The following is a 22,789-nucleotide window of genomic DNA, read 5'->3' on the forward strand; positions in this document are numbered from 1 at the left end:
TCATTGAAATATCAAGGGTTTGGAGTTTGGAAACAGCTGGAAGCAGGATATGCCATTGATTTGATCTGCAGTTACAGGCCCTGCTGGAGGGCAAAGCTCAAGATGTGCTTGCAAATCAAAGGCTACGCCAAGCTAGGCTCACTCATTCATGGCAAAGTTCGCTGAATATTGCACCTGCATGTCTACCAGCATTCCTAGGCATAAACACTGGTTTCCAGTGATGAAATGTGCTATCATTTGAAGACAGAATGACAGTAAAGTAGAAAGAAAGCTGGGCTCAAATGGGGAGAGGGCTGGTGGCAGCTAACTTCATGCAACCAATTAAACAAGCCAAAAGAAAAAAGGATGGCCATTTCATGTGTAAGGGCTTCAGATGAAATCTTCCTAGAGATTGGAGCAACCTTTTGTACAACATCATGCAAGTGCCCCTCTCCTCTAAGGACATTGTTACTTTCTATTTCATCCTTTTTGGTAAAGCCTCTAGTGACTGCACTCCTTCTTCCCCCACTTCTTTGGAGAGCATCACCCATCCTTGCTGATACCTGCTTCCCCACTCACTCACCTAAGAGGAATAAAGCCTGACCTACCTGTTTAAGCAAACATGTTAAATGAGTAAATTGTATTTTACTTTGCGTGTTGCAGGAAGTGCGGAGAAGCAGATACTCAGATGATTTTCAGGTCCAGATTTTGTGCTTCCAGGGCAGCAGCTTGCAAAGGAGAAGGTGCAGAAGCCCTAAGTGTGTGCATCTCTTTAACTGATATGTCTTACCCCAAATGTGCACACGGGGTTATGTGTGAGGCGCTTGGCATCTGCCTTTGGCACTTCCTGAAATATGTGAAGCTACCCTTGTGTCCCAAATTAGTTCCTTCAGAACATATCCTTACAAGGCAAGAAATATGGGTCAGGTTCATTAGGATTGGCCTTTGAAATCCCCCCTCCCCCTCCACTGTATGGATTGTGCATTATCATTATAAGCACTTGATAGAATGCTGCTGTTATAAACTATCAGGTTGTTCACTAGGTGGCACTGTGTTTGGAAAAACAATGTTTAGTTATGTGTAATTGCTTAAATCCTGAGTTGTGGCTCCTCTTTCCATTGCATTTTAAGGATGAACAAATAAATGGTACTTTACAAGGCTGTGGAAATTACAGTCTGGTAGCTTAGGAGTAATTTGGAACAGTTTCGATGATAGACAATAGGTAAATTTTATATGAAGCAAACATACAAAGCAAATTAAATGGGCTTCAGATATTTTTCGCATCTTAAAAATTAATCTCTCTGGCACTTAGTGTCACGAGGTATCAGAACTGAAGTAGAATGGGCCTCGAGAAGCTTAAGGAGAGGCTGTGTCCATTCAGTATACTCTATAACGGCATCACACATCTGAAATCCTGTTCTTGGCCATGATGGGAGATAGCTATAGTAAGTGCTTTTGTTTGTATTTTTATAGAAGGTCAAAAGTTCTCATGCTGGAGAAATATTGTGTTGGTTTTACGAACAGGAACCTGCTGCTGTTGAATACTCTGATTGGATATCTTTGCTTTTATCTTACCAGGTTGGTGACTTTGGAGATGCCACAAATTGGCCAACGCCAGGAGAAATAGCTCACAAGAGTGTACAGGTAAAACACACATTCTGGCTTGAGAAAGAAGAAGCTTCTGTTATTTGGCATGGGTGAGGGTTCCTGAAGGAAAAATATTCTATCCAGAACTGAGTATTTGCTCTGGGTCTTGGGGGTTCTTTGTTCAGTGAAGTGGCTATTCATCTTTACTTGGAAGTTAAGGCCTACTGAGTTTAATGACATTTAGTTCCAGTTAAATGTATGCAGGATTGTGTCCTCAATGTATAACTGTGTCACCCCTAGGCACTGTTGTAAATGGCTCAGTTTGCACATAACACTAACCCATGGTTTGTTCTTGGGTTTTGAGATCTGGGTTGTTTAAACCATGGGTTGTCATTGGACCCATTCCCATATCATGGTGGCAAATCATGGGTTAATAAACATAACCTTACAAGGCAAATTGTAGGTTAATTAACTTACAAGGTTAATTAATCCAGTTTTCCGGGTTGCATGCCATATACAAGCTGCTTCCGCATGGCATAAATAACCTTTGATCGGTGGTGGTTGTGTGAGGTGCGAACCTGGACACTTTATGTTGTTTCAGGCTTAAACAACCCGAAGTTAACGTAGCAAACTGTCCAGAGTTACATGTCACACAACAACCTCTGATTGGGTCGATTGGGGGTTACTTATGCAAAGCAGAAGCAGCTCACTTAAACCACACAGCTGGGCAAATAATGGGTTATAGCTCATGATTTGTCACCATAAAGCAGGTCAATTTGTGCAAACCCAGAGCTATGGGTTGTAGCAGTTCTCTTTCTCCCCCTCCCATTTTTGGCTCTTAGCTCTTTGTTTTGCCTCTTGTTTTGCTTTCCTATACAACTGTCTCTCCCTCTTCTCCGCAGTACTTGATCTTTTCTTATTTGTGGGATTTGTGTCTATTTTGATTGAGTTCCCCTTTTAGTTTTCCTTACTCTTATATCAAGTTTGTACCAAACACACACACACACACACACACACACAGAAAAGCACCGCCCTTGGAATCAATTTAATTATGGTTTGGGACTTGGTTGGCTCTATTTAGGAAATAAGCTCTTTTAGTGCTTGAGCTACTCCGAAGCCTTTCTTTCAGGACCACATATTGTATCCACTGACTTATTTGATTAAAACACTCAGTTTCTATCTGGTAATAGAAAGGAACTACTGTTGGTTAAAATGAAAGTTGCTGCTGTTGTCCCACTTTTCCACTAAATATTAGAAAATACAATTAAAACAATCATTAACAATTCAGAGGTTCAAGTGGCTCTTTCTGCATCTTCCTCGTATTCTTCAGTGGCAGTATAAAAAGGACATACTTTTGTGACTTCACCACTTCTAAGGAAGAAAGATGCTCGAAATTGGCAACTATTTTCACAGTACAAGTACTGCTGTTGAAGAAATCTCTGAACATTTGCCAGAGGGTGGTGGAGAGGACATTGTCAGTTTCCAAAAGCCAGCACTGTGTCATTTTACAGTAGAAGCTGTCTACAAAGTTGTCTCTGCAATCATAACAGCTTTCACTGTCACAACCAGAGAACCTGCAGACCTTATATTGCTAACTGTTTTTAACCTTCTTTCAGATCTTGTAGCAATTGAGAATGAATGCCTTAATATGCAAATCATCTACGTGTTACTTGAATTGGTTAGAAGAAAAGCTTGCCGTTTTGTTTTTTTCTTTCATCTAAAAATTTAGGATTCGGGATCAAAGCATGATTGATTCTTAAAAGAAAGGGGGGAAAGCATTTTAAGTTCATTCCATTAGCTCTGCAGGTTGTGGAAGGTTTTTTTTGCCAATTCAAGGAAAGCTGTTTTTGAAATAATTGTAAATCAGTTGCAAAACAGGTTAAAGAATAACCTTCTGTGCAGTGGGCAAAGTGTCATTTTATACCAGATTCTTCATTGCTGGGTATTTACCAGTGTAGCTGCTTTTGTCTAGTGAAGAAGGGAAAGAAGCCAAGTGTCCTTTGGCTGGTGTTATATCTGCATTGCAACACGGTGTTTCATATGAAATGAAGGGGATTAAAGGGCATCTTCTTTTCTGTACTTCCCAGCCTCTCCTTGGGATTTATTTTTCTTATCCTTTTTAGTCCTTGATTTAGAACTTTTCAGGGAGGCCAACTTTATACTTTCCTTTTCCTATTCTCTACTTTGAATTTTTGTAAGCATCAGGAAGGGAATAGGGTGCTAATCCTGGGCCGGATCTACACTACTGCTTTAAAGCGCTTTAAAGCAGTAGTGTAGATCCGGCCCAGGAGTACTTATTGGGTTAACCCCATTCTTCCTGTTGTGAACGTGAACACAAGCTGGCCTGTCATTGCTGTCTTCAAAAGAGAGTTCACCACTAGAGGTCCTCAGTGCTTGGCCAAGTTTGTCCCTGGGAGGCCGCAATGCTTATGTAATTTGAAATTACTGGGAGTTGCATTCCAGCTTCTTGTCATTTGCACACTTCCTATGGGGTCACTTCCTTGATGTAACAGGTCCCCCAATGTCTATTTGAGCACCCCCAAGTTTAGTACTAGAAAAGAAAGACCCAAGTTTATCTTTTAGAAAAGACAATTTTGTTACATTTAAAAATTACATTGAAGAACAGAAGGCAAGACTTTTTTAAAACAAACAAACAAACAAAAAAAACCACATACACACCCTGGTATAAAACAGGAATTCCATAAATATTTTTAGTTGGGATTTTACTGTTCCACATTTTCACTGATAACTTCATATGGTGTACCATTCTTTTGTCAAAATGACAGGGATTACAGTGAAGCTTTCCATCCTGTAAGGGGCCAACTATTCCCTACAAGTACTGTGTGTGTGTGTGTTTTTGAATAGGGTGACGCTATGCGGGAACTATAGAAGTTAATGCAGTGACCCAGGGCTCATCTACACCAAGCAGATATTCCACTATGAAAGTGGTATGAAAGCGGTATATTAAAGGTAGGAGCCATACTACTGCTTTATAGTGGTATTGAAGTGCACTGACAACTGTTGGGACCCATTGACACGTGCCATATACTGCTTTCATACCATTTCCATAGTATTATATCCTGCTTGGAGTAGATGTGTCAGGGGCCCCAACAGTTGTCAGTGCACTTCAGTACCATTATAAAGCAGTAGTGTAGATCCTGTAGTGCACTTCATAACTGCTATAAAGCAGTAGTGTGGCTCCTGCCTTTTCGTTATCGCTTTCATACTGGAATATCCTGCTTGGTGTAGATGAGCCCCCAGACTGTGGTTTCCCCACCATAGAGCTGAGAGCTCAGACTGAGCAACACTTTTTGGGGGTGCTAAATCCTTGCTTAGGAGAAAGCCAGGAATAGCTCATTACAGGTCCCAGGCAGAGGATTTCCTTTTAGGGTTTCCCTGCCCACCATGCTCCCTAGCTCAGCGGTGCTATTTCTGGGAGTGCAGCCTAGAGCCCATTCTAAAACCTGGCCACAGCAGAGAAAGTACATTAAGCAAGCCTTTGGACAAGGCTGGAATTGCTGTGAAAGGGAAATGAAGCCGCTCAAGTGGTTAGCACCCAGCCCGGCTTCTTAAGCTGGTGTCTTGGACTTCCCTTGTTATCTGCTGCAGGACTTTAATGTAGGCACTCAGCGGGGCTCAGATGCAGAAGTGCTGAAGCACATTTCTATTTTTGGGTGTCCCTCCCCTTTGGCACTAGCTTCCCAGCTTTGCAGTGTCCTCTTGATAGCCAGCTCCCTCTCTGGTTTGGTATCCTGCCCTATCTTCATTCACCAAGTGTGGCTTGTTAGGCTTTTGAATGATTCAGAAATCATTGGGAAGACCTTGTTTCTGCGGTGCGTGTGCCTCAAGTGCACACTTGTACTCTAATTTGGTTGAAGTCTTCTTCGTGACCCTCATTTTTGAGTACCTTGTGCTGCAATATAACCCTGCCGTAAGTTCTTAGGTTTCCAGCCTTGCAGTATCACGCTGCAATTGCTTGTGAACTGGAGCTTTCCCGAAGATGGCCAATGTTCTTGGTTTCCAAACTCTGAGGGTCCATCTTTTCTTAGAGTGGGCATATCACTGTGGCTGTGGGTGCAGCAGGGGGTTAAATTTCTTCACTGTGTCAGTTGTGACATCTCCTTTGCTGATCCACCTTACATGTATGGTTTTTCATTTCCAGCAGCTGCCACACAAGCCCCATTCTCTCCGGAAGCTTCCTATTAAGAAAAACATGAAAGAGCAGGAGAAAGGGGAAGGAAGCGATGGGAAAGAGAACATGAAAACGCGGTCGGACGAATCAGGGGAAGAGAAGAACGGAGATGATGACAACCAGAAATCAGCTCAGAAGAAGAAGGGTGAGAAGAGAGGTGCTGAAGGGCTGAAGTGTGGGTGGCTCTGTGCTCTTGAGTTCTTAAAGCAGCCACCTCCCCCCAACCTGGAGCCCTCCAGATGTGTTGCACCACAACATCCATCGCCCTCAGCCAGCTGTCATGCTGGTTACAGATGATGGGAGCTGTGATCCAACAGATCTGGAGGATGCCGCATTGGGGGAGGATGACTTACAGGATGCTTACACTTCAGCAGCCATTTGTGTGGGCTTTCTAATATCAGGTTTCAGGTTGAGGGCAGCCATAATTATTTTTCATTTTTTTGATAGAGAAATAACAAAGAAACATGTGCTTCTCTTTGAAAAACCACAATTTCTTAAAAGTAAACCTGCTACTGCTTTGACAGCATTAGTGAAGACAAGTTGAAGCTGGGTTGTGTCTTGTGCTTTGACTATGTCTGGAGTATGAGCCACGTACCTCCCCACTGAAAAACTACAGAAACAAATGGGAGGGGGGTTGCATTTGCAGAAGAGAATTTCTTACTTTGGCCACATCTGCATTGATTGTCCCAGGTAGCGTTGGGGTGAAAATCCGCCTCGGCCCATGAGGGCAGCGGACATCCCCTTGTCACGGGCCCCGGCAGATGCATCAGGACAGGCCTGCACCCAACTGTTCTCGAGCAGCTGCCAATAACGCAGTGGGGCGGGGGATATTCAATTTCCCCAAAGCGCATGGAGGGAGGAAATATGCAACTTCCCCAGCCTTCGGGAAATTGTGTTTCTCTCCTTCCCCTCACCCCCACTGAAGGGGGCCTTAAAAGCCCTATTAACAGGACCTTTAAGGTGCCCATTGGCAAGAGGGTGGGGAGAAAGGTTGGGGAAATCGCTTGTTTTCCCCCTCCACTCTAACGGTAGTGGCTGCTGTTAGAGTTGAGGGGGAAAATATGTGATTTCCCCAGCCTTGGGGAAATCACGTCGTCATCATCGTCCCGCCATGTGCCAGTTGGGGCCTTAAAGGCCCTCTTAACCTTGCAGTAAGAGGGCTTTTAAGGCCCCCATTGGCGCAATGGGGGAGGCAAAGTGCACTTTGCTGAGGGCTCAGGAGGCTCAAGACCCAGAACAGGAACAGATGAGCAGGACTCTATTCCCTATGCTCAGGATACCTTGTCAAGGGTAGAGATGTAAAGGGTTCGAAACACCGGGAGGTGGGAGGAACCTTTAAAAAAATCGGTGGCAGAAGGGAGTATTTTGCCCTTCAAATTTTCTAAAAATCCCTGGGGAAAAAATTGCTTTAAGAAATACCTCCCTCCACTCCCAAATTTGGATGAAAAAGTAAGATGTGGAACAATTTGAATTAAGGCATAGGGCGAAGTGGCTCTTATGTAAAAGGTTGTAACATGCAAAATTAGCTATAATTAACCCTTTATTAAACACTGCATTAGTCCATAGACTAAATTAAAGCATACTATGTTCTCAGTTGTAACTTAAATTGTGTTCTGTATTGGTAGATTCTCTTGGCCAAAGTGTTCCTTCCATGCTACAGTTCCATAGCTCTGTAAGCCTTGTTTCCAGGACCACCAAACTAGGACCTGCGTAACATGTCTCCCCAGTCCTAGTTTAGTGCTGTAACCACTGGCTCTAGAGGCTCAAGTTGTTCTTTCAAAGGTTTATTTGGGGACAGGGAAGAAAGACTGAACATATTGTAATTCCACATTAGGAGTTGTAATAACTAGTCCTTTTTGTCTTGCAGGCAGCAGACATAAATGGGTCCCTCTGCAAATAGATGTGAAGTCTGAGGTGCCAAGGGACAAAACAGCTTCTCGTAACAACAGACAGAATGAGCAGCACCGGCACCCTTCCAACAATCGGAGTGAATCCAAAGGTATGACTGGAATGCCTGTGAAGGCAGCAACAGAACGCTTTTTAATGTTGCATTTGATAATGCTGAGGCTGTCCAGCACCTTCAATCTGTAGAGGAGACTCCAAATCCTGGTTTGCAGCATAGTCACAAATACTTTAGCGACTTGGAAGTTCCCTTGCAAGTAGCTGACTGCATATTGCTGATACTTCTTTTTGGTGGGAGTCAACTATTTTTACAGCTCTTCTGGCGTGTTCATCTCTGACATCTTTCCTGCTGTTGCCCCATCCTGCTGCAGGTTGGCATCTAGATAATAAGCATGAACGGAGCTGGCCTGACCATGATGAAACTTCTAGTGTCAAGAGTGAAGGGGCGGCTGTGCGTGGTGCCTTCAGGGGCAGAGGCCGTGGTCGTGGACGAGGGAGAGGGAGAGGAAGAGGAGGTACTCGATGTACGTATAAAACCATAATGTATTTGTTTTGGCTGGGCTGTGATTCAGCACAGTTTGAGTTGATGCACTAAAATAAATGTGCCATTAAACAACAGCGTTTTTCATCTCTCCATAAAGTCATTGCAAATGTTGGAAATGGCCATACTAGTTCCTGAATATTTTCAGCTAAAAAGCTGTTAAACAAGTAAAGTTTAAAGCCAGAATTTTGTAGTTTCTGGGGTTGCCTAGCCTATGTTTGTGTGCAATAATGAGTGAAGAAGTGGCCCATCAGTAGAGCTTTGTGGATATATAGTGCAACTTGGTTTTGTTTGGCCAGTGCCACATGCACTTTTCTCTCTTGATGCTTGTGTTGCAGTTTTCTGGCTTAAATTAATCTCCAGAAAATGTGTTTCAGTAGGGCATTACTTTGCTCAACTCCAAATTAGGCTGTTGTAAATCTGGTCTACATAATGTGAATATTGACAGTGTAGAGTGTAAAATGGCCTTTGAAAAGTAGAAGTCTTAAGGAATCTCCTTTTGTTCTTTCCCCCTCTGCAGCTCACTTTGATTATCATTACGGTTATCGGAAGTTTGATGGCTCTGACGGCTCACGCGCTCAGAAGTACACCAGTAATATCACCTACTACTTCGACAACATCAGCAGCACTGAGCTCTACAGTGTTGACCAAGAGTTGCTCAAGGATTATATCAAACGGCAGATGTACGTATCTGTTCTGATTCTAGGAGTAGCTTTCCAAACGAGTTTAAAGCCCAGTTGCAATTTTGAAGAATCAGTCAGTTTTATCCCTCTGGCAGGCAGCTGAAAAGTCAGAATTCTGCCAATAAAAACTATGGACATGTTATAGTTTATACAGACTTTCTGTGCCAGCCAATAAAAGTAGAATGGGAATTGTCGTACCATCACCGCAGTCCATTATGGTGTTCCAATACCTCCAATGGGTCCACTGGTCCAAATACGGGTGGCTGGCTGGAAACTTAAAAGATTTTATTTATTTATTTATTTGTTTATTACATTTCTATACAGCCCAATAGCCGAAGCTTTCTGGGTGGTTCACAAAAATTAAGACCATTCAGAGTATAATACAACAGTATAAAATACAATATAAAAGCACAACCAGGATAACCAGGCTGGCCCCTAGTGGAAATGGACACAATCATGCCTTGCGCTCAGCGGAAATTCTACCAGGAGACATGGGTAGCCTCTAGCTTAAGCTGAACCCTGGAAATGCATTGTTGCCCCTGATGGCAATTAGCCTATTCTTCTGCTGGGTCACTAGTAGTTGTGCCTCCCTTGAGAGGAGGAATGGAGGAGCATAGCTGACTCTGCAACACCACTGCAAACAAGCTGCCCAGATGTATAGAGGAAGTGGGCCCGTTCACCTTATTCTTCATACCATGAGTGCTGGATAAATTGTGGAGAAGGGCTGCCCTTAGTGGGATTAGCTGCTATGTTTCCTTTTCAAAAGATAGCACTGCCAAGCCCACTGGGAAATCCTTTGCTGTGTGAGCTCCTTGTTGCTTCAGTGGCATCTGTGCACCTGCACACACACACACACACACACACACACACACACACACGGAAGCGGATTAGGGTTGAAGTGTCTTGTTCCTGCAGGCTTCAGGAACAAGAAATAGGCAGTCCCTGTTGTAGAGCATGAGGATGCAATCTGGGCTACTCCAGGAATTATTTGAGAACAGTTGGATTTAGGGTTGTATATTTAGAAAATTTGATTACTTAGAATGCCATTTGGGTTTCATTACCCATATTTTGGTTTCATTACTCAGTAGGAGTGTCTTGGTTTCGATCAGTTCTAGGTGACAATAGACAAGAAAGGATGAGTTGAGATTTTTATTTATGCTCAAATGAATATATTCTCCAGAACGGAGTAAAATGATACCTGTGTGATGTAGACTGAGGAATGTGTGCATCTTTCATCTTCTATTACTTACTGTGTTCAGAGAGTACTACTTCAGTGTTGACAACTTGGAAAGAGACTTTTTCCTGAGGCGGAAGATGGACACAGAAGGCTTTCTTCCCATCACTCTCATTGCTAGTTTCCATCGGGTGCAGGCCCTGACAACAGATGTTGGCCTTATTATTAAGGTAAGAGATTAACACGTACTTCTTTTACAGGTTAGCTTTGGGATGAGTACTGGGTAGTTGGAGGGCATGACCAGGAGGCTGCATTAGAAAATAGAAGTCCGTATGTTGAGATACTGGGGGTCCATTAAATGTCCAATCCAATTGTGGCTTCATGATTTTGGCCTCCAGGAAAAAGCTTTTAAATGTCCAAGTCAGTGGGGAGTTTCACTGTCCTGAATTAGTCTTCTCTACTTACTACCCTTTCCCAAGGTTAGTAAGTAGAGAACAGGTGTGTCCCTGGCATAGAACAAGCTGCTGCATGCATGTGGCAGTCCTCCAGGCCTTGCTTTGGTATATTAATCCTGATAGTAAGGACTTGTTTTCCAGGCACTAAAAGACAGTAAAGTGGTAGAGATTGTGGACCAGAAGATCAGGAGAAAGGAAGAACCAGAGAAATGGCCTTTACCTGGCCCTCCCATGACAGATTATGCACAAACTGACTTTTCGCAGCTAATCAACTGCCCAGAATTTGTGCCCAGGCAAAGCTTCCAAAAGGAGACAGGTCAGTACTGATGAAGTGTGTAGTTAGCTTTTGTATCCAAGCAATTTGAGACTCTTCATTCTCCTTCCTTCTTACTGTGTTGTCGTCCCCTGTCCCCCTGCCGGTTAGCAAAACAGCAGTTTACTATAAAAAAAAAAAAGTAGTAGATTGCAGAGTCCCTGGACCATTATAAATTACCTTGTGGGCCATATATTGTGTGCATCCTTCATTTCTGTTGTTGCTATCTCATTGTAGCAGATTCATTTGAACTAATTATCTTATAGTTATGATGCAATAGTACTACAACGTGCCATCTATTGTGGCACAATATCAAAATATCAATGGTTCTCCCTACCTTTTGCCAGGCAGAAGGGGGTAGTTTCTATCCATTAGACAGGTTTTTAGAGGAAAGAATATCTTTAGTATGCTGTCTTTGAAAGCATCTAATTTTGAAATTGTAACTGATCAAGCCTTTGGAAGTACAGATTAACTCTTCCCACTTCTGTTGCTATGAGCGTGTTGCTGAATGAGCACTTTTGTGTGCTGTAGGAATGTAGGAAGCTGTTTTATCCCAAGCCAGAGTGCTGGTCCATCTAGCCCAGTATTGTTGACACTGACTGGAAGTGACTCTCTAGGGTGTCAGGCAGGAGTTTTACCAGCCCTACCTATCATTCAGTATTGTGTTTGTTTCTTGGCATACACTCAATTGCTGAAGAATTCCATTGCTCTTTGAGATTGTAATAGCTGACGATGACCTTTTCATCTGTTGGTCACAGAGGATATCTTTGAGGGTCTGTCATGGGCAGCGAGCTGACCCCCAAGGGGTCAAAAGGAAAGGGGTTAGAGCAGATTTTTAAGGCCTGTTTCATGGCAATGAAAAAATTCAACTTTTCCGCTACCATTCTGTCAGCCAGTGGAGCTGTTCTGTGGAGTGACATGATTATTACATACCTAGTTCCAAAGAGTGTGGAGGAACCCTCCTATGACCCTTTTGCAAAAACTGTTTACCAATAAAGTTGGTCACATCTGCTCTGACATAAAGTCCACATTGTGACTGAAGTTTCTGCTTGTTTTATTTTGATCAATGTGTTCTCAGCTTGTTCAGGCTGAGGATTTTGATAATTTGCTTGAAGAATTAGGGCCAGCTACTTGCGTTTTAGATCCATGTCTAACTTGGCTGAATAAGAACACCAGAGTGGGGCTAGCCATGTGGGTGGTGGAGACTGTGAATGCTTCCCTGGAAGGGATGTGTTCCATTAAAAGAAGGAGATAAGACCTCTGTTGAAAAAGCTCTCCTTGAATCCTACCTTACTGTTTTTGAGTAAGGTGTTAAGAGCAAGTGGTGGCAACTCAACTTCAGGCTTTCTTGGATGAGATTGATTATTTAAATACTTTCCTATGTGTATTCAGGCCTGGGTTTGGGACTGAATTCTCCTTGGTTGTCTTGGTGAATGACCTACACCAGGAACTAGATAGAAGGAGTGTGTCCCTGTAGATTCTGCTGGATATCTTGGTGGCTTTCAAATCCTATCAACCATGGTGTCCTTCTGGGGTGTCTGGCTGGCTTGAGGGTACCATTTTTAGTGGCTCCAGTCCTTTCTGGTTTGACATCCTCAGAAGGTAGAGCTCGTGGGGGGACGGACTATTGTTTCAACCCCTTGGCAATGGGCCTCTGGGGTCCTTCAGGATTGAATTTTGTCCCCTGTATTATTTAACATCTTGGTTTTAGAGCTGAAGGGCTATAGTGAAATGTTTTATAAAATAAAAAATAAAAATACTTCTCACTTTCTTCATTGCGGAGCAGTGGAAGTCTCACCTGGTGAAAAGAAAATGTTTGGATGTCCAAATGATCCAGAGGTGGTTTCCCAAAATGAAATGCTACTCAAGACAGAAATTACATATGGTTTACATGAAAGAAATGTAATAAATAAATAAATAAATAAGAACCTGCTGTTTTCCATGCACACTTGATATAAATTAAGTGGAATTCATCTTGCGCTTATCATGTTTTTTTTAGATTAAGCGGAATTTATCTTCCTCTTAATTTGGTTCTTCATGATGGCTCTTCAAGGGGAAAAAAGTTGCCACCCCTATTCAGTTGCATTTATATTCATGAGCAAGATATGTGCTATTCACAGTATGGAATTTATCCTTGTTTGTATAAAGGGCGCTCTTTCCTGCATGTACTGATAATTTATCTTTTATTAAAATCTATGTTAAAGAATCTGCTCCTGGCTCTCCCCGCTCTGCCAGTCCTGTGCCAATCAAGACTGAAGAAGTTAGCAATCTGAAGACAATGCCCAAAGGCCTTTCGGCCAGCCTGCCAGACTTGGACTCTGAAGCGTGGATTGAAGTGAAGAAGAGGCCCAGGCCTTCTCCAGTCAGACCTAAGGTAGTTGGTGAATAGCTTTGCCTGACATCCTCTATTATTATTATTATTATTATTATTATTATTATTATTATTATTATTATTATTATTATTTGTATACCGCCCCATAGCCGAGGCTCTCTGGGCAGTTTACATAGGATAAAAACCACTTAAAAACAATATACAAAAATTTTAAATCGCAAAAACATACAAAAACAAAAACAAACCCAGGCTAATTATATATTGCTAAATGCCTGGGAGAAGAGAAAAGTCTTAACCTGGCGCTGAAAAGATGACAATGTCGGCGCCCGGCAGGCCTCGTCAGGGAGATTGTTCCACTATTGGAACACAAATAGGTCAGATCTCCAAACGGACATAATGTTAAATGCTAGGTGGAAGACATGAAGGTGGTAGAAAGTTTGTTCATGAAGTATTCTCTTACCTCAGTTCTATTAATCATGCTGGGCGAGGAGGTGATTCCCCCCCACCCCCCAGCAACGTTAATCCCAATTTATATGTTTGGATTTTCTGACTCGTTCTATTGAATTATATGATGAGGCATGTTTCTTCCTCCAGGATTTATAGTTGTTGGTTCACAGAACCTAACTATGAATTGCAGCAGTGCTACAAGGTTGTTCACTATGTTTAGAGCAGTGTTGGGGAATGTGTGGCCTTTTTCCGATGTTGGTGAACATTGGTGATGCTGGCAAGGGCTGATAGAAGTTGCAGTCCACCAGCTTCTAAGGGGTCACCCCACTCCTAGTTTAGAAAAGAGGGGCAAACCATATATCTGTATTGATGACTAGATCTCTGGTTAATTTGCAATAGGTCAACATTTATTTATAATAAATAAATAAAGATCTTCAATTCCCAACTGCTTAACAATAGCAGCTACGAAATGGCTTTCCCAGTCCCTCTAAATTGCACTACTGAAATGGGGCAACTAGTAGTGGAAGTGCTGTAAGCTCAGAACCTGTCACTCAGAACAAATTCCAGGGCTCAGAATTCTTTATTTCTAAGCGAATGTCTTTTGCACCACACTCCAGCTGGTGGATCTTAGGATTTTAGCAAAAAGCAAAGTAACTCTCATAAGCCTGAAGTCTGCCCACTGCTGGCTTAGAGAATTGCCAAATGCAACATTGCACAATATGAACTTGTGATGGACTGGGCTTTTAGGCTGTCAAGCAATGCTTAGTTTGTTAGGCACTGATGGTTCTCGAGGTTGTACTTGCAACTGCACCGCCTTTTCTCTGCCAGTTTTGTATTATCAAATCCCTAGATAAGTCTAGTGCCCCATCAACTCCCTTTTGCCAATATTATATCTATTTTGATACTAGAAACCAGAAGAGTCCAAAACACCGCTGAAGCAGAAGGATCAGGATGAACCTGAGGAGCTAGACTTCCTGTTTGATGAAGAGATGGAACAGATGGATGGACGTAAAAACACCTTCACTGATTGGTCAGATGAGGATTCGGACTATGAGATCGATGACAGGGATGTGAATAAGATTTTGATTGTAACACAGACACCCCCTTATCTGCGCCGGCACCCAGGGGGGGACAGAACAGGCAATCACACATCCCGGGCAAAGATGAGCTCAGAATTGGCCAAAGTGATCAATGACGGACTGTATTATTATGAGCAGGATCTGTGGACAGAGCAATTTGAGCCAGAGTACTCTCAGATAAAGGTAAGAACCAGGGGCACCACCCTGGTGCAAACAAAAATGGGTGTGATTTGAGATGGGAACAGGCAATTGAGCATGTTTACTGTGCTTCTTTCATATTTCTAAGGCAGCAGTTGTGTTTGAGGTAGTAAACACCTACCTCAAACACCTACCTCAAACTGCCTGTGCTTTGTATACAAGTTCAAAACTGTTTGCCAGCCCACCTACACGTATGTGGGTCTCAAACACTGCTGTATGCCTTGGGTAAACTGCTGTGTGCCTTGGGTATGAGGCTAACTTCAAAGACTTCCCTTATCTGTTGCTGCCTTCTTGTATGGAAGCTGCCAATGAAAAAAGTTACTAAAAGCTGGTTCCCACAGATTTCCACATGTTCAGTGTTACTTTTAGTCTAGACTGATGTGCCTCTGCCTGCAATGTTAGCACACTGGCATTGCATGTTCTGTGGCCTATGTCATGCTAACTTGGCACACTCAGGCAGCAATGACTCTGTTGATCTGCGATTCTGAGCATGTGGAATTCCTAACAGGCAAGTTTCCCCACACTCCACCCCAAACACTTCTACCATTATGTTTAAACAGGGGCCTAGTTTTCCGGCTGCCTTTGTACTTGCAATGCATTCTGCCTCGTAAATGCTTGCACTTTTCCACCTCTTCCTTTTTTCAAAAGTAATTGCTTTTAAGACTTTGTTCTCACACTGTTCTGTGTCACCCTCCCACACTTGGGTTGTTTGCTCACAGCTTGGGCACAGCTTGGAGCACTTTTTTGTAGACCCCTAGGGCTGCGTGTAAAGACATGAAATAATTGGTGTAACCCCCATTGCTAAATGAACTCACTACTTTCATTTTTGGGAAAGAGAATGTAATTGGAGGACCAAATAGCTGCTGACATATAGTTCGAATCTAGCATTCCCACTCTTGACATACCTTTACATTATACCACACAGAGATCATACTTGAATTGTGCAATCTGCAGTTCTTTAAGATTGTGGTGTCCTCAACATCTATTTTTCAGGCCAGTTCTGCTATCTTTGTGAACACAGCGCCTCCCATTTTCAGAAATGAAAGACTGCCAGGGGCAGTTGTACAACTGCTTCCCAGAAGGAGCTCTTGCAGTGTTTAAGGGCATGCAAAGATCAGCCAATAAACATACATCTCCAACTTGAATTTGCAGTGCTTTTTAAGGATGGACTTGGGTGTTCTAGTGGCAGATACTTCAGATGGGAAGCTAGAGTTGAGTTGCTGTAAGGGCAGTAACTCTTCAGTTCTGGCTGACATTTGGAGCAATTCAGAGAACTAACTTGCATATTGCTTATTATTTGACAGAGAGAGTATGTGATGGTTGAATGAGGAGGGTTTGTGGAGTAATTGCATATTGCTGGAGGATGTTCACTTTGGGCATTTGAAATGGCAAGTTAACTGTGGGCCAAACAGGACATGATGGGGCCCATCCCTTACATGTCTGCTCTGTTCACATATGAAGCGGGGGAGGATGGAAATTCTGTGAGTCTATGTGGTAAGGGTGCTAAACCATCCATCCTCCTGTGCCTCATCTCCCCACAGTCAGTTGCTTCAGCCACTGCCTCTGGTTGTGGTTCTGATACTAGGCCTGAATACAGAAAAGTAGTTTGAAACAGCAGGTGTGCGTTCCAACACCTGTGAAAGTCCTTCCATCTACTCCCTGCATTATGTTAATGGAACAGATGTATGAAAAGAAAAACGTGTCCACTGCCATCACATCTATTTTAACCCCTTGTGTAGTTACTAAACTGCACACATGGAGGCTGCATTTCTGGGTTCCTTTGAGTCCTCTGACACGATTCTGTAGCGATTTAGTGCTTTGAGGCAGTGCAATATACAATAGCCTTGAGTTACATGATCTGGCAGAATTTCTAAGTTGCAATTATTTCTAATAAATCTACGAGGCACACCCTGTTTTTATTGTTGTGTTCTGGGTGACCTATTGTTTCTCCCATGGCCGGGATTCTTAATTAAATCTTTCTCTCTCGATAAGAGTGGTCTAGCTGGTGCTAGTTGGTGTGTGGGTGCAGACAGCTCTAGACACAAGTGTTAATTTCTGTGTGTGCTGTTTTGAAATGCAGCAAGAAGTAGAGAACTTCAAGAAGGTGAATATGATCAGCCGAGAGCAATTTGACACGCTGACACCTGAGCCTCCCGTTGATCCAAATCAGGAAGTCCCTCCTGGGCCACCCAGGTTCCAGCAAGGTAGGTAGGAGGCCAAACTTTCTGCTGCAGGCTGGTTTGCCAAGTTTCAGTAGACGTGATTCTCACCCAGTGACACTTCTGACCATTCAGCCTCCACTTCTGCTTTCTCTTCTACTCTCCATTTTTCCAGAATTCGTTAATGTTTACTACTAACATTTTGAAGTCTGCATAGCAGGTGGAATGACTTCCTGTCTTTGTATCATGCAGTTCTAATCCATCATTTTGTTGTGGTTTAAAAAAACCAACACCTGATGAAGCTTCCTTGCAGCCACCTCTTTCCCCTGAGAACAGGCCACTAAGTGGAGGCTTAGGAAGAAATGTGGTTCTGCATGGCTGTTGGAAGGTTATGCATTTGTCTTGTGTATAAGAAACAGAGTTTGAGACTTCTTTCCCATTATAGTTCCAACAGATGCTCTGGCCAATAAGCTCTTCGGTGTGCCAGAGCCTTCAACCATTGCCCGATCTTTGCCAACAACTGTGCCAGAATCTCCAAACTACCGCAATGCCAGGACCCCCCGAACCCCTCGTACACCTCAGCTGAAAGACCCAACGCAGACGCCCCGGTTTTACCCAGTGGTAAAGGAAGGCAGGTTGATAGATGCCAAGGTGAGGCCTGCATGCTGGAGATGTGTCCTATGCATATACGCATGTGGTGGGTGATCAGGAGTGTTTGTGGCTGCTTTTCCTGAGTGTGCTGACTTGGGGACCTGAGGTATAGAAATCTTATCTGAGCCCCTGCTTTTTGTAGACACCCCGGAAAAGGAAGACACGGCACAGTTCAAATCCTCCAATGGAATGTCACGTTGGCTGGGTGATGGATTCCCGGGAGCACAGGCCTCGAACTGCATCCATCAGGTAAGGGTTTCTACGGAAGCTGAGAAACAGAGATGTGAGGGATTAACGCTAGAGTTGGACAAAATCAGAGGATTGTACAAATCTTCTGTTTCCTCTCCATATGGTCCCCTCTTCCCTAGAGTAACTCTTCAATTGCTTTTAGCACTGTCTCAGAAACATGCATGAACATCAAAGAAAATCTCTAGTTCAGACCCCACGGTTATTTCTGTATCTTTTCCTGAAAACTTGAACAATACTGCTGTGACTCATTCACTGACTTTGCTCAGTTCCAGCCCCTCGGAAGGCACCCCAGCCATTGGCAGCTATGGCTGCACCCCACAGTCGTTGCCCAAGTTCCAGCACCCCTCCCACGAACTCCTCAAGGAGAATGGCTTCACACAACACGTCTACCACAAATATCGCCGACGCTGCCTTAATGGTAAGTTGAACAGATACAACTGAATTGGTTACATACTTGGCTTTCATGCAGGCCTTGACAGTAGAGCAGCTGGTACTGAACACAGCAGCCAGTTTGCTGAATATTTTGTGGCAAGTGTGGTCTTCTTGGCAGTGTTTTTCTCTTTACCAGTTTTATGGAGAAGTTTAATGAACTGTGGGCAGCATCTGTATGTGCTACAGTGGCATTGGTCTGGTGACAGCTCGCTAGCCCCAGTTCCCTGTTCACTAACTTAGAATCATAGGCAAGAATGTGATTTATCAGTTTCATAAATCAATTTTTTCCTTAATTTTAAAGCCAAGTACTTTCATTAAGTCATAGGATGGTATCTAAGGTTCTTCTTCGTGGTCTCTGTGCATATGGGCTCTGTTGTCTGCATGGAGCTTCACTTTGGGAATCTTCTATAGCTTATTTAATTATTTATTTATTTGTTACATTTTTATACCGCCCAATAGCCGAAGCTCTCTGGGCGGTTCACAAAATCTGAGAATGTTTTGGGCAGAAATACTCCCCCACTGTCCCACTGCACATGTCTGTGCAGGTTCCCGCCTAGATATGGAATTCTCTGCCATTGAGATGAAGGGAATGGCTCCGTGATGTCAGATCATCTTGGGACCGATCACAGAGAGACTCTACAGATTCAGTGTTGCCTGCTGGCTACTCTTGGGACTGAAGATTGGAACCACAACAATTTTACTGCCCTAGACATCAACCCCATTCCCCAATATCAGATTTGGATAGACAGTCAGACTAGTCCTTACCGCCAAGATATCCTTACTGTTGAGAACTGTGAAACTTGATGAATTAACAGTAGCAAAGGCCCGAAATTTTTCCCATTTCTGAGAATAAGAGAGTCTAGTGGCTGGTTTTCTAGCTGCCACCAAAACTAATTCTTATGGTTTCGCCTCTTTTCCTTCTGAACCAGAGCGGAAGCGACTGGGCATTGGTCAGTCCCAGGAGATGAATACGCTCTTCAGATTCTGGTCATTTTTCCTTCGTGATCACTTTAACAAGAAAATGTATGAGGAGTTCAAGCAACTGTCCTTGGAAGATGCAAAAGAAGGGTACAGGTAGGCCCATATCTCTTCATTCCTCCACCAACAACAGATGGTTTGCATTTTAAGCCTGGAAAGAGGGGTGCAAATTGAGCTTTGATCAGGGAGCGAATATGCGGGAGACTGTTGCCTTTTGAAGGGAACTTTAGCCGGGCAATTTATCAAGAGCAGGAATGCAACATGGAAAGCTGGTGAGGAACATTACATTGTCTGGGGCAGATAATGATGAGGTGGATGTCATGGTCTTGCAGGTATGGACTGGAGTGCCTTTTCAGATACTATAGCTATGGACTGGAGAAGAAATTCCGACCAGACATATTTAAAGATTTCCAAGAGGAAACTATAAAGGATTATGAAGCTGGTAAGTGATGTCTGCAGTTTGCGTACTTTGACTGATACTGATGGCTTACTGTTGCCAAGAAGCATGCAGCCCATTTTTGGACTCAAAGGCTTGTGTGTTTTAAGGGATGCACTGCGATTCTAGAACCCTAGTACGGCAGAGGGTTGAATAAATTAAATCATAAATCTGCATTAAGGGATCTTTAGGCTGTGCATAAAAGCATACTAGAGCAGCCTTTCTCTTGTGGGGCCCAAGATCACGCTGAACCAACCTTTACCAACCTGGTGCCCTTGAGATGTGCTGGGCTACAGTTTCCAGCCTACCCAAGCCACCCTGGATGGATGGGGCATGCTGGGAGTTGTAGTCCCAACTCCCCGAAGGCACCAGGTTGAGGGAGACTTCCCTAAACATTATGCTCTTAGATCAGGAGTAGACAGTGTCTGGAGCTCTGGGGAGCAATTTCAGCTTCCCAGGGGCTGCACCATCACTACACGTGAACACGCATACCTTCCCCTACAAGTGCAGGTGCACACTCACACACACACACAGGCCTCATGTTGCCCACCTTTGCTGGAAGGGTGTCTCCCTTCCAGCAAAGGACCATCCCCGTTCCTGTCCCCCTCCTTTCTCTTACCTCTTCCGCTTTCCCAGCAACTTGTTAGATAAAACTAACTTGCAGAAATTTGTAGCTTCCAAGTGGTGCTTTTCAGTGCTTGTTCAGATGTTTGGCTCGGTTGCCAGTATTTCCTTACTACAGCTTTTACTGAAACTAATTTGCTATGGTGTCCCTGGCTCCCCCTACCCCATCATCATTGCTAAATCACAGTTTTGGAAACCCATTTATAGGCAGGATTGACCTGTGCCTTCTTGTCCCTCATCGTAATAGGGCAGCTTTATGGGCTTGAAAAGTTTTGGGCCTTCTTGAAATATTCCAAAGCCAAAAACTTGGACATTGACTGCAAACTGCAAGAATACCTCGGCAAATTCCGACGTCTTGAAGACTTCAGAGTGGATGTGAGTAGAAGTAGCTATTTCCTCATCATTATATAGAAACTGTTCTACTAGGGCATCTTGTCCTACTTTTCGTGGCATGTACATCTCTTTTGGTGACTGGCAGTTGAATGTGTCAGCAGTCTCTATAAAAAAGCATGGCATTTGAGATGACCTCCAATGATTTTGAAGTTCTATCTATGATGGACCTCTGATGGCCTGTTTGTATATGAGAACTGACACTTGGATGTTGCAGTCTTAAGTTCCTCTGCATAGTATTGTATCAGAAAATACAATGATGCCAAGTGGTGGGGTGGGGTGGAGCATGGGGAGAAGTATTGCATATTTCGATGAACCAACCCCTAGTTACTACACTGTCATTATTAATACCTGGTTCAGAAGTCATACTTTAGACTTATTCTCTCTCCTCTTCCTCCCCTCACATGCTCAATTTCTCTCCAAACTTCCTGGGCCATGGTAGCGATAATTTGCCCAACTTGGACATCAGAACAAACTAAGAATTGGGCATAGTTCACCTCCAAACCAGAATTGGAAACCATGGTTTGGACTGGATTAGCAATTCCAGTTTGGAGGCGCAATATGACCTATGCTAACTGCAATTCGTCCAATTCGGACATCATGGCAAAGTATACCGTTGCTGCAAACTGGAAAGTGAGGTAGATAAATTAGTGTGGAGACGGAGTTCAATTCCGAAGCATGTTCCCAGTGGCCACCAGGCGCAAATCTGTAATGTGGCTGGAAATAGCTGGTCACAGTATAGATTAATTGAAGCTCAAATAAAGGTGAAGTAACAGCACCCCCAACTGGCTTAGTGATCAATTGCAGTTAGGTAGAGAGGGTGAGTATCCATGAGTCTATGCCAATTTAATGTCCACCTATAGCTCAATTGGTTATGTAATCTTTGTTTTAAAATCACCAAAGAGGATGATATTACAGGCTCTTAGGGAGGTGAATTTAGTACTAAAACTGCTTTTGCAGCTAAGAAGTTCTCATTAATGTTTTCTTCCCTATAGCTGCTTCATATTCGATACAGTATGCCACTGACTCCTCAGAAAATTTATCCTTTTTTACCACAAACTACCAGGGGTCTCTTTTTTCCGTTTACCTTTTTATTTTCATCAGATTTGTAGTTTACTAGAAGAAAAAGTATTACCCAGATGTTAGACCAGTAGGAAACTACTTGCATCTTGGAGCTATTACTTAAATAAAAAAAAAAGGCTGTTCTTGAATATCTCCTACAGAAATATTGAATGTTGGCCAGATCTTCACAGCATGGGGGAGAACACCTTGAAAACAAGTATACAACAATGGACACCTTTTGGAATGTTCATTGTAAAACCGTTACTTCATTAGAACAACAGCTCACTAGGAGCCAGATTACATGTTCCTTGAAGGAAGTAGCTAATAGCTACGGCTCTTGGTTTTTTACTCTGAAGTAAGCTCAGGGGGCTTGATCTAGATCAGGACCCTGGCAGAGAGGCTGTGCCTGCAATTTAAATGACCAAAATACGATCGGTTGTGGATAATTAAATTAAAGGCATGGGGTCCCAATCTGGTTTGGGACCGAGGGAGGGGATGTTTAAGTCCCTCCTGCCCCAGGCTGGGTCGTAATCTAGATGGGGGAGGGGGGGGCTATGCTTGCTTGAGAATAAGAAAAAAAACTAAAGCTTCAAGTACTTACCCATTTTCTGTAGCCTGTTTTCACTGTGTATTTTGGAATTCTCCGGTCTCATTTTTCATTTGAACCTGAATTCCCCATATAAACCAAGTATTTCGGTATTGTGCCCCTGCACCCTCTAACAACCAGCAGCTTGAGGTTGATATGTCATGATTGTAATAGTAGAGCCATCTAGGATAGAACAGCTGCAGGAATCTGAGTTTCCTTTCAATCTGGGACACCAAACTGTAGCTAAGATTGTGAGTTTTGAGAGAGTTGGTTTTTACAGAACTTTAGGATCCCAGTTGCGAAAGCATAGATAGACCTATAACTATTAAGGTTGGCTCCA

At 43.3% G+C, this 22,789-nt stretch overlaps 2 protein-coding genes across 6 annotated transcripts in view; both read left to right on the top strand.

Annotated features, from left to right (window-relative positions):
- Positions 1-22,789, top strand: part of SAP30L (SAP30 like) — a 315,105-nt gene that overhangs the window by 285,791 nt on the left and 6,525 nt on the right. The window lies entirely within an intron of this gene.
- Positions 1-22,789, top strand: part of LARP1 (La ribonucleoprotein 1, translational regulator) — a 91,826-nt gene that overhangs the window by 62,740 nt on the left and 6,297 nt on the right. For 2 of the 5 annotated variants that reach the window (XM_063120909.1, XM_063120914.1), the window contains exons 3-18: positions 1,558-1,623; positions 5,729-5,915; positions 7,626-7,757; positions 8,032-8,184; positions 8,722-8,884; positions 10,144-10,288; positions 10,655-10,829; positions 13,031-13,200; positions 14,514-14,867; positions 16,963-17,086; positions 17,487-17,692; positions 17,835-17,941; positions 18,208-18,359; positions 19,303-19,447; positions 19,684-19,793; positions 20,659-20,786. In XM_063120909.1, coding sequence (XP_062976979.1) covers positions 1,558-1,623; positions 5,729-5,915; positions 7,626-7,757; positions 8,032-8,184; positions 8,722-8,884; positions 10,144-10,288; positions 10,655-10,829; positions 13,031-13,200; positions 14,514-14,867; positions 16,963-17,086; positions 17,487-17,692; positions 17,835-17,941; positions 18,208-18,359; positions 19,303-19,447; positions 19,684-19,793; positions 20,659-20,786 — 2,517 coding nt within the window. The remainder of the gene's footprint in view (positions 1-1,557; positions 1,624-5,728; positions 5,916-7,625; positions 7,758-8,031; positions 8,185-8,721; positions 8,885-10,143; positions 10,289-10,654; positions 10,830-13,030; positions 13,201-14,513; positions 14,868-16,962; positions 17,087-17,486; positions 17,693-17,834; positions 17,942-18,207; positions 18,360-19,302; positions 19,448-19,683; positions 19,794-20,658; positions 20,787-22,789) is intronic. The other 3 variants (XM_063120911.1, XM_063120912.1, XM_063120913.1) reach the window with 3 other exon arrangements.

The sequence above is a fragment of the Elgaria multicarinata genome, chromosome 3, assembly GCF_023053635.1.
Source record: "Elgaria multicarinata webbii isolate HBS135686 ecotype San Diego chromosome 3, rElgMul1.1.pri, whole genome shotgun sequence".
NCBI lineage: Eukaryota > Metazoa > Chordata > Lepidosauria > Squamata > Anguidae > Elgaria > Elgaria multicarinata.